The sequence below is a fragment of the Physeter macrocephalus genome, chromosome 15, assembly GCF_002837175.3.
Source record: "Physeter macrocephalus isolate SW-GA chromosome 15, ASM283717v5, whole genome shotgun sequence".
Taxonomy (NCBI): Eukaryota; Metazoa; Chordata; class Mammalia; order Artiodactyla; family Physeteridae; genus Physeter; species Physeter macrocephalus.
In genome coordinates this window covers 54439608-54451629 of record NC_041228.1, presented here as the reverse complement: position 1 = coordinate 54451629, position 12022 = coordinate 54439608, and the positions used below count along the sequence as shown (strand labels likewise).

Genomic DNA, 12022 nt, shown 5'->3' with positions numbered 1-12022 from the left:
GAATTTGTACCTTCCACTCCCTCACTCTGTATTGCCCCCTCAACTGGTAACTACTAGTTTGTTCTCTCTACTTGTGAGCCTGCTTCTTTTTTGGCTATAGTCATTAGTGTTGTATTTTTTAGATTCCATATAAAAGTGACATCATAGAGTATTTCTCTTTCTCTGACTTATTTCACTTAACATAATGCTCTCCAAGCCCACTCAGTTGCTGCAAAGTGGCAAAATTTTCTTCTTTTTTATGGCTGAATAGTATTCCATTGTAAATATATGACACATCTTCTTTATCCATTCATCTGCTGATGAACACTTAGGTTGCTTCCATATTTTGGCTATTGTAAATAGAGCTGTTATGAACATTGAGGTGTATGTATCTTTTCAAATTTAGGGTTTTTGTTTTTTTTAAATATGTACCAGGAATGGAATTACTGGATCATATGGTAGCCAGCCACTGTGGAAAACAGTATAAAGATTTCTCAAAGAACTAAAAATGGAACTACCATATGACTCCTCCACTTTTTCTTAATAACCACTTCCATTATTTTCTTCACTCTCTTTGTCCACACCGACACAGTAATCTATAATATACATTTACTCTCTTGATAAGTGCTTTAGTTCCTTCTCTGTCTAGAGCAACTAAATCTCCACAAAATACTCTATGTAACACGTACACATACACACGTAAACACTCATACATACATACTACATGTTAGACATTATTGATGAATGTATTAATTTGTTCAAGATGACATATGAATAAATACATTAATGTGTACACATGTAAGAGGATGATTACATAAGACAAAAAAGAGTTAGTTTATCTGAGCTTCCAATTCACCTACTCTGATCTCCCCTCAGGAAAGATCAACATTATGTTTCTAAGTCCTTTGAAGAAAAAATAGATAGAATTTCCCAGATTGGAAAATGATAGAGGGAAGTTAATGGAAGACTAAATGTGGATACTTCCTTGAAAAATGGTTGGTTTTCAAGTATGCAGCAAGAATTTAGAATAATCCACAACTTTGTATATATTCTGAGCAGTGAGTCCCATAAACCCTACTCCCATGCAGAATCTCATAGAGAAAAAAGATCTCAGAGAAAAATGTCACCTGGGGAAGTTGGGCCCTAGACCCTAGTGCTTCAGTGTCAGTATAACTTCCCACTCCCTATGAGCACAATCTATGAGGCTTCCTACCTTTTAAAAGGATCACATAGGCTTATATAGCTAGCCTATCAACAGTGACTGCTTAAAACAAGAGAGCTCTAATCAAATATTCTAGATGGAAATATAACTCGTGGAAGCTCTAATGACTTTAGGGGCTGGGTTCATAATGAATGGAATGGGAGGTCCCTACCATTTCAACTTAAGTAAGAAAAAATAATTACTATATATATTTATTTATATTTTATTTTAATAGTTGAATAATAGTCATGTACTTTTAAACTCATTCCTAGAAAGATAGATAAATCATAGATTGATCAATCATTTATCAAACATATGGATAATTAGTAGACAGATGAGACACTAGCTAATCAGGGAAGTTAAAAAGGTAGATGGATAAATTGATAAACAGATATAGAATATGCAATTAGATAATTTTCCTAAGTATAGATATTTTTTAAAATCCTTATAGTGATTACAAGAATAAGGCATAAGCCCTTGCACATCTCTTTACCCATCACTGAATAATGGTTAATTCAGGGATACCTATTTAACAGTCCTTTAGGGAAAGCTACAAAACATATTTAACCAACCAAAGCATCAGGCTAGATTTGGGCTGGGAGTTCATAATTACACAATTAAAAATAAGCCAAGATGATGAAGTTAATGTCTCTCCCAAATGAAGGAAAAAGTTAGTCAACTACTGCAAAACTAGAAAATAACTTAAGCTACTAATTTACAGTAGTCTTAACATGTCTTTAATGCTAAAGACTCATTTAACTCTTACTGAGTGACTCTAACCACATCAAATCATTTTAATACACACTGGGTAAACAATTAAGACATGATTTCTACCCTTATCCATCAGAGTCTAAAAGGATAGTGAATTCATGTCCACATATAGTTTTACTATAAAGCAGAATATAATGAAGGATTAAAATAAATACAAATCAAATTATACAAAGGACACCAGTGGAAATAGTTTATTGTGGCTGAGAAGCTTTGTAGTTGATGTGACAGAAGATAGCTCAAAGACCTTGACAATTAGTTTCATCTTTATGATTTTAGGCAAGTTACTTAATTCTTTTTTTTTTCAAACTGATGCAAAATATTTATTCCAAGTTAGTTATTTTAGGCAGTAGTTTTCCCCCTCAACAGACTTGTGATAACCACATCTTTTAAATCTGTAAATAATGTTATCAAAATAATCTTAATCTTTGAAATCTCACAAAAATGTATACTTTACAATCCACCCTGAATATCAAGGCTGCAAGAATAACACACTTCCTATATCCAAATATTTTACAGCTGTACCCAGAAAGAAAAAAAAAAAGTGAAAAAACCATATATGCTGGGTTAAGGGCTAATGTTACCCGAGCAGCCAGAAATAAAATAAAATATCCAAATTATTAGCATTAGTTTAATACAATTTTAAATTCAATAGTCACTTTGTCATTGACAATGATTGCTTGAGCACAGGGGTGAGTGCCCCAAGGGCTGGTAGTAGAAGCTACTGCTGCAGACCAGTGTCTCCTCCTCTCTGCCCTGCCAGCTCCCACCTGTGCATTGCCCCAAATATACTGTGTGTATGTTTGTGTGTTTTAAAAATCTTTCCCACCACACGAAGTTCTATTAAGCAGATAACAGGGAAGAACAACAACAAAAGCTAAACAAGCCAATCGCTCTCTCTTTCTTTGGGATATGATTATTTCCCTTGTGCATGAAGTATTCAACAACAATATAAGAAAAGGAAAAGAACGATTTCTTCTGTATAACCCCTAAACACACAAGCTGAGTTTACTGGGTCAGATTTAACAGTAAGCATTTATATGCCTACTTCCAGGCATCGTCATCAGATGTTTCACTGCTACTTGTTTCCGTTTCTGAGTCCTCAAACTCTGCTTTACAAGTGTTTCTCCAAGGGGAGAATAGGCTAGAACTTCGACTCTGCAAGAAGCCATTCTTCCCAAAGCCATTTCTTCTCAACTCCTCTATCTTCATGTGGAACTCTTTGAGCTCATCCTCTGTGAGGGGAAGGCAATTCTCATCATTTTCAGGATACTCCTGCCATCCCATTGCTTTCAATAACCTGTGCTCTGCTTCCAAAGAGTGAGAGAGGACCTCCCCTTCATCTTCTACGGGGAGAGCAAGACCATTCTGATGACAGCCTTCCTCTCCATTTTCTTTTGGTTCAGGTGTGCTGTTGTCCTCTGAATCCTCCAGCTTCTCACAGTCTCTGCTCTCTGAGAAGTCTCCATTCCGGTCATCCTTCAGAGTCTTCAGGAACTCACTCTTCCTGTCAGTAGTTTGGCGGGTCAACTTGGTTAGACGAGAGGAGCTGATCTCAATTGGAGGAGTGGTGCTGGTGGGGCTCTCTTTGGGAGAGCTTAAAACTATACCACCAGCCAGTACTACTGGTTTGGTAACAGAGATTGGACTGGTAAAAGCAGACTCCCGGCTAGAGGAAAGGGATCCTGATTTGTGTTCCATTCTGTTAGCTTTCCACGCACTGGGCTTGGATGGAGGTGGTACAGGCTTAGGAACCAGGTTCTTATAAACACTTGGAACCATGGCTGACAATTTGTTTCCGTTTGCATGGTGAGATCCTGGTGAGGTGAATGCAGCAGAGAAGGCAGCAGCAGGATCTTCTTTGGAAACTTTTTTGATGACTAGCATTTTGGAGGGCTGCTTGGCACTAGGTGGGTTTTCCCACACTCCAGAAGGGGTCCCAATAGGTCTGCATGGCTGATTCTGTTTGCCAGCTTCTGGATTCAAAGAAGGAAAGTCGTCTTCTTCAAACTGCAACTTTTCTACCTTATCATCTTTCTTCTCTTCCCTAATCTCTGTAGGTGGCTTTTCCTGAAAGGCACAGCCTTTCCGGGAGTGGAAGCTGCCATTCCAGTGGCGATGGTTCCCTGTGCCAGCCCCACTACGCTGGCTCATGCCATCGTGACCTCGGGAAGAGCCGTGCCAACCAGATAGGTTCCCTGTGATTCCAGCATATGCTCCCTTAGAGACACCAGAGTCCACAGAATCGTGCCGAAACAGGGAGGGCTGGTGCCAGGAATCTCCTGTCGTTCGTAGAGGTCCATTGTTAAAAAAGCCATCAGAGGAATTATGTCGACGACGGCTTACTCCAAATCTACCATCTCCTCGGGGTAGGTGCTCTCCGTGTTTTTCAAAGGTGGCTGTAGGTGACTAAGATGATAAAGTACAGAGAAGCAAACAGGTAAGTACATATCAGTCTCTTTCAGTATCTTAAGTTTTGCATCGGGTTTTTAGAAAATAGGTAATATTGATGGCAGAAACCCCTACTTTGAGCATATGGGACACGGTTAAGGGTACTGCAGTCCTGAGTTAGAGAAGCCCTATGTTACATATTCAATCATTAACTGAATTAATAGGGAGAAAAAACAGCTACTTCAATTATTTGCATGAAAGAGGGGAAAAAAACCCTGTCAATATCCAAAAGAATAAGCTCCAGAACTTTACACTTAAAAATGTTAATCTTGAAAGGAAAAGCAAGATGCTTGCTCTAAATAGATTATTTGTGTAAATTACTCTCAAACTGAAGACAAAGAAGAGTTAAATCCCACCTTGGCAGGCCATTAACAACCCCACAGGAGTTTTCATAGTTTTATAAAACACTTACTTCCAAACATTAATACTCGTAACAAGACTATAATTTGGCATCATCCCCATTTTACTATTTCCATATGAGGAAAGAGGTCAGGGAGAATAAGTCTCTGAGGTTACACAACTAAAAAGGAGCACTTTGAGAAACAGTATTATAGATGAATTCTGATGTCCCTTCCTATTCCAAACAGTTGCATTCTATAACAGTCTTTAGTCTCATATGATAGAAACCAAAGTCTAAAAAAACCATGAAAAGTATGGATACATTTGACAAGGGCTTACAGGAGAACTATAGGTTGGGGCAGAGACATCTTCACATCTATTTCCTTATTATTAATATCCTCACCAACACGTGGTCTGTCAGTCTTTTTTATTTCAGCCATTCTAGTGGGTTACAAAGATTTTCTTCTTTCTTCTGAAAGTTTTATGGATTTCAGTTCTTTAATTTGGATTATAATCCATTTCAAGTTAATTTTTATGTATGATAAGAAGAAAAGGTTGAGGCTCTCCCTCCCACCCCCACATAGATATCCAGTTCTAGAACCACTTGTTAAAAAGACTATCACTTCTGCATTGAATTACCTTGGCACTTTAGTCAAAAATCAACTGACTATATGTATAGGACTATTTTTGAATTGTCTATCCTATTCCATTGCTTTATCTGTCTATCCTTAAGCTAATACCACACAAATTTGCTTATTGTAAAATGGAAATATTTAAATCATATTTCCTAATTCTTTTTACTGAGTTCACTGTGCTAAATCAATTGTTCATTGTGCTAAATCAATTATCCTTTGCAGGTATAAGATGTGCATACTTTTAAACGCTTTCCTAGGAGGCGGGTCAACTTGGTCAGACGAGAGGATCTGATCTCAATTGGAGGAGTGGTGCTGGTGGGGCTCTCTTTGGGAGAGCTAAAACTATACCACCAGCCAGTATTACTGGTTTGGTAACAGAGATTGGACTGGTAAAAGCAGACTCCCAGCTAGAGGAAAGGGATCCTGATTTGTGTTCCATCCTGTTAGCTCTCCATGCACTGGGCTTGGATGGAGGTGGTACAGGCTTAGGAACCAGGTTCTTATAGACACTTGGAACTATGGCTGACAGTTTGTTTCCATTTGCATGGTGAGATCCTGGTGAGGTGAATGCAGCAGAGAAAGCAGCAGCAGGATCTTTTTTGGAAACTTTTTTGATGACTAGCATTTTGGAGGGCTGCTTTGCACTAGGTGGGTTTTCCCACACTCCAGAAGGGGTCCCAATAGGTCTGCATGGCTGATTCTGTTTGCCAGCTTCTGGATTCAAAGAAGGAAAGTCGTCTTCTTCAAACTGCAACTTTTCTACCTTATCATCTTTCTTCTCTTCCCTAATCTCTGTAGGTGGCTTTTCCTGAAAGGCACAGCCTTTCCGGGAGTGGAAGTTGCCATTCCAGTGGCGATGGTTCCCTGTGCCAGCCCCACTACGCTGGCTCATGCCATCGTGACCTTGGGAAGAGCCGTGCCAACCAGATAGGTTCCCTGTGATTCCAGCATATGATCCCTTAGAGACACCAGAGTCCACGGAATCGTGCTGGAACAGGGAGGGTTGGTCCCAGGAATCTCCTGTCATTCGTAGAGGTCCATTGTTAAAAAAGCCATCAGAGGAATTATGTCGAAGACGGCTTACTCCAAATCTACCACCTCCTCAGGGTAGGTGCTCTCCGTGTTTTTCAAAGGTGGCTGTAGGTGACTTAGCTGACTGTGGTGTTGAGAAATTTAGCCAAGCAGGAACAAAGTCATGCTGCGCCATTTAGGTCCAGTGTCTCTTTTCAACAAGGTGAGGCATCCAACCTCATGGCCAGGATCCCAGAGCGTAACCTCTGTGGTCCTGTTTCCTGAATTCCTTGAGTCTGCTGGCTGGATTTCCACGAGGTTCTCTTGTTAAAATGGTACTTAAAATTAGGCTGGCCTGCAGCACACCTTATGATGAAGCACAAAGAAGCCAGGCTCTGTGGGGATCAATTTCTCAGTCCCCTCAATTGCTCATCTTAAACTATCTAGATCCTGACACGTTTCCAAAAGGGGAAAGTGGAAAGGGGAAGGGGGAGGGGAACATAAAAAGTAGTTGTTACATTTAAAAAATAGGGGGAAGGGGAAAGAGCTATATCAATGTTCACCTCATTCAACTTCCTTGAGTGTTGGCCCTATGATGTTGCTTATATAGATAATACATGGACATTTGCACATTGAATTCAAACACTGTTCACAAAAATGTCATAACTTAGAAAGACAGATGGACTTTTGTTTGGGCAAATAATGTCATTGAAGTGATAGATCAAAAATAAAACCCTGAAGAGCTATAAAAAATCTTCTGAGTAGTCAACTCTAGTATCAAAACATCCACATTACAAAGCCCTTAATTTACAAATCTCATTATTCTTACACAGCTGCTATAAATAGTTTGCAGGTATGTATTTATATTTGACTTATCCTTCAAAATCTAAGGACATAAGAAACCTATTTAAAAACCAACAAAAAAATCAGACAGGAACTTGATATGCTTTTCCCTCCGAAGGATAGCAGCTCTCAAGGCATTTCTTGGTATAAAGCTCTCAAATGTTTCTTCTATTTCTTTGGTCTTCACTATTTATAAATTCACAGCAAAATTAAAACAAGTAGAAAGATAGGGCTTAAGGAACAGTCATGGAGAAAGTTCCAAAGTGAGGTTTTCTTCTCTTCAGTTTTCTGTATTTCACTCCTTCTGCCCCTCCTTGAAGACTAAACTGAGTTAATGGAAGGTAATAAGAATCTTCTGCTTCAGTAGAGAAGTCACTTTGCATCCATGTCCATCGTTATTTAATCATTTTAAAGGCCACAAGAATCTATCATGGGCAGCGGCGGGGCTACAGCTAGGCACCAGTCGCGGCGTCTGAGGGCGCGTCCCCAGCTTCCTGATCCGGCAGAGGTGTAGAGCCCACAGACATAACAAAGCTCCTTAATTCTTTATGAACCTTTATTTCCTCACCTTGAACATGGTTTTAAGAATGCCATGTATCACATGGGGTTACAGAGAGTATTTTAAAAGATAATCTGAGTAAAGCAGTTAAAATTTAAGATCATTTAATATTGTTAGGATTTCCACGGCTTTATCCACTTTATCAAAACTGTGGAAGATATTTTGACAGAAAATATTTTAAGGCAAGAAGTCTTGATTGTTCAATAGGGAAAGTAAGAAGGTATGAGTTTCTATTTTAAGACAGTGTCATTGGAAATATAATTAAAATAGTAGATATAACAAACACTTCAGAATTTGAATAAAATTTTTGAGTGTGTTAATTACTCTAGGCTTGGTGTGTGGAAAAGTGGAATTGTAGGAGTTATTGAATATGACAGCCCCTAAGAAAGCTGATGAATAGATGTTTGGAGTACAGAAGGGAGTTATATGGGTGAAAGGTGTGGACAGTTTGATTTAATTAGGTCAGTAAAAGGGTTTTGATGGCAAATGAATAACCATTTTAATGATACAAGTGCAGGAGTAAAGTGAGCATGGTAGGAAACTGAAATGAAGAGATGTAGACCACTGGATTTGAGGTAGATTAAAGAAAAAGTTGAGTAATGTGCTAGAAAATTTGTCAGTGAATTATCTCTATTTGAGGCAGTTTATGGGAAAGAAAAAAAATTGTAAGAAACAAACAGACAAAAAATCCTCAAAAGTGGTATAAAATCCCACAGAGAAGGAAATGTAAGCACATTCAATTGTAAAATACCTATGATGTTTTTTTTTCCCTTAGTAGATCATACATATTAAGACTGAAAAAAAAGTTTGTGTTTTTTTTTTTAAAAACTAGATTATATATATTAAAATCAAAGGAAAGGTGAAATTTTCACTTAACAGCAAAATGTATGTTAAGTTTAGTTGTGAAATTTCCCAACTTCTCCACATATAGCTTGTCAAGAAAATATAAAAATGAGCAAATTAAAAGACATGCAACTCTACTGAAAGCTAGATAAATAACTTTATGGAAGAGAAGCAGAATGTTACTTGAGGTTGAATTTACATGACTGTTGGTCTCTGGGATCCAACAGAGATATTCAAGCAATTTCATTCTCTTGGGTAACAGGAATTAAATGTCTAAATGACATTGACAAATAAAACCAGAAAGGCTTTATGAAATTGGAGCATAGAGTGAGTTTCCCACATCCATAAAATGAGGACGAATATGGGCTTCCCTGGTGGCGCAGTGGTTGAGAGTCCGCCTGCCGATGCAGGGGACACGGGTTCGTGCCCCGGTCCGGGAAGATCCCACATGCCGCGGAGCGGCTGGGCCCGTGAGCCATGGCCGCTGAGCCTGCGCGTCTGGAGCCTGTGCTCCGCAACGGGAGAGGCCACAACAGTGAGAGGCCCGCATACCGCAAAAAAATAAATAAAAAAAAAAAAATGAGGACGAATAAAACACTGTCATTGACTTGTGTCTGGAAGTTCTTTAGTGAGGGCACTAGGGAAAGTAGACACATTTTTTAAATGAAAGGATGAGTCAAATTTCCCACTGGCATTGGGTCTTTCTCCCTTCCTTCCTTCTCCTTGGCTCCCTCTCTCACCCCTTTTCTTTCTTCCTTCCTTCCTTTCTTCCTTCCTTCCTTTCTTTCTTTCTTTCTTTCTTTCTTTCTTTCTTTCTTTCTTTCTTTCTTTCTTGTTTTATTTCTTTCTGTTTCTTTTTCTTTCCTTTTTCCTTTTTATAAATCATCTATATTAGCAACCTTCTCCTTGGCTCCCTCTCTCACCCCTTTTCTTTCTTCCTTCCTTCCTTTCTTCCTTCCTTCCTTTCTTTCTTTCTTTCTTTCTTTCTTTCTTTCTTTCTTTCTTTCTTTCTTGTTTTATTTCTTTCTGTTTCTTTTTCTTTCCTTTTTCCTTTTTATAAATCATCTATATTAGCAAGGTACAGAAACCATTATCCACCCATATACTACCTGTTTGGGGACCGTGTCTTATGGAAGGACAGAATATGTCAACAAAATTTCCTCTCTATATAATTTAAGAAAAGCAAAATGAGGTAAAGAAGGAGAGGAAAAGCTATAGGGGAAGATACAGAGATAAGAGAGAGACAGTGACAGTGAGAAACAGTGACAGAGAGACTGAGAGAGAGAAAACTATCAAATACGGTTAAAACTATTTAAAAATATATGGAGATAAACTTCTGGCATGACAGCATAAGTAGTTCTGCTGACTGATTACTCAGTGAAACTGGTGTAAACTCTAGAAAAACAACAATTTAAGCCTCTGGAAGTGGTTTTAAGAGCAACTGGTTAGTGAAGAAACATCTAATCAAGAAAATCTATGAAAATTTGGTAAGAAAGATAAGAGTCTATGGTAGCTGAACAAAGAATAATTTCCTCCTCCCCACCTCCTTGGCCAGGGAGGCACAGCATCCACTCCTGACTGCTGTAGACAAGAACACAGAGCTCCTTATCTCCCCATTTCTCAGTTGTCTTATCTGTTGCTGAGGCTAAATCCCAGTGAATACAATGGAGAAGCAGGGCTCACTTTTTCTGCCCAGCCACCACTCATGGAATGGAGGTCCTGTTTTGGGCATTTCACCACTATGAATACTGGGACCCTGATCATCCTTGCCTCAGCTCATGAGACAGTGATTCCATGCCAAGGGAGATAAGCTGAGAGGCTTCCCACCTCAACCCCCCACCAAGTGCTTTGCTTCTAGCGGGTGGGTGTCACTCAGTGAGAAGTTTGCCATTGTCCCCATGCCAAGCTCCAGAGCCTTGGGTGTGGGGGGAAAGCAGGTCACGAAATACATAGTTCCCAATGTCCTCCCAAAGGAACTATCATCATTTGTGGAATTTAGCAGGTGAACACAGTCAGGGAAAGAGAAGAAGAGAGCCCTACCAAAACCACTGCTATCTCAGGATGACTGTGGTCTTACCCAAAACTGTGCCCTACTAAGGATCAAATGAGGATCAACTCTGTGTGAGGGAAAATAGACTTCACCAAAATAATCCAGTGAGTCACTAATGTAATAAAACAATAACAAGACTGGAGGAATGGCAGGGCCAGTACCCAGAGTTGCTAAAATATATATCTAAAATGTTTTTAGTTTCTAACAAAAAAATATGAGACATGCTAAGAAACAGGAATATTTAACCTATATGCTGTAAAGGTAACAGAAATTTCCTATGAGTGTAAGCAGATGTCCAGATTTATCAGAAAAAAATCTTCAAGATGACTATTATAAGCCATTTTATGGAATTAATGGAACTAGAATTAAAGAAATAAATCAAAGTATGATGACAGTGTCACATAAAATGGAGAATATCAATAAAGAAATTGAAATCAGAAAAAAGAACAAAGGAAATTCTGGAGTTGAAAAGTAAATAACTGAAATGAAAAAAATTTTCACTGGGGGGCTTTTAAGTAGATATTAATTGACAGAAGAAAGAATAAGTGAACTGAAGATACAAAAAACAGATGGGAAAAAATGAATGAAGATAAATGAGGAGAGCCTCAGGGAAATTTGGGACACCATTAAGCATGCCAAAATACACGCAATGGTAGTATCAGAAAGAGAGGAGAGAGGCAAAAAGAGAAGAAAAATATTCAAAGAAACAATAGCTGAAAACTACCCAAATTTATTGAAAAATAATTTACTTATCTAAGAAGCTCATCAAACTCCAAGAAGGATAGCTCAAAGATCCATGTAAATGAAGGCTAAATAAAGAATTGCCCAGATAAACAAAAGCTGAGAGAATCTGTTACTAGTTGAATTTGTCTTACAAGAAATACAAAAGGAAGTTTATCAAGCTGAAAACAGCTGGCATCAGACAGTAATTCAAATACACACACACACACACACACACACACACGCACGCACGCACACAAACATGCACAACGTGTCAATAAACATAATTATATAAATAATTACAAAAAACAGTAGGATTCTATTTTTTCACCTTTATTCTCTTGACTAATTTTAAAAGTAATCACATTAAGCAATGTGAATAAACTTGAACAGGTTTATAAAAGTGTGGTTAACAGAATAATGCCCCCTCACCCAAAATGTTCACATCTTGATTCCTGCAACCTGTTAATATGTGCCTCCTTCTACCTAGATTACAGTATAATGACAAAGATGGCAAGAAAATATCATCATAAATCAGTGGAAAATCATGGATTATTCTGTGAGTGACTCTCAGATAATTGGCTACTCATGGAAAATTAGATTATTACCATATTCCATAAACA

General features: G+C 38.4%; 1 protein-coding gene and 1 pseudogene across 1 annotated transcript; both read right to left on the bottom strand.

The window, feature by feature from the left end:
* Nucleotides 1–2939: 2939 nt before the first annotated feature.
* LOC112065819 (vasculin-like protein 1) lies at nt 2940–4360 on the bottom strand (the record flags this gene model as incomplete). Its single annotated transcript, XM_024126929.3, is given in 1 exon segment — nt 2940–4360. A coding segment is annotated over 1 exon segment (1368 nt), but the record flags the coding sequence as incomplete, so codon positions are not given.
* Nucleotides 4361–5582: 1222 nt separating this feature from the next.
* Nucleotides 5583–6877, bottom strand: LOC129392834 (vasculin-like protein 1; annotated as a pseudogene).
* Between the last annotated feature and the right edge of the window lie 5145 nt (nt 6878–12022).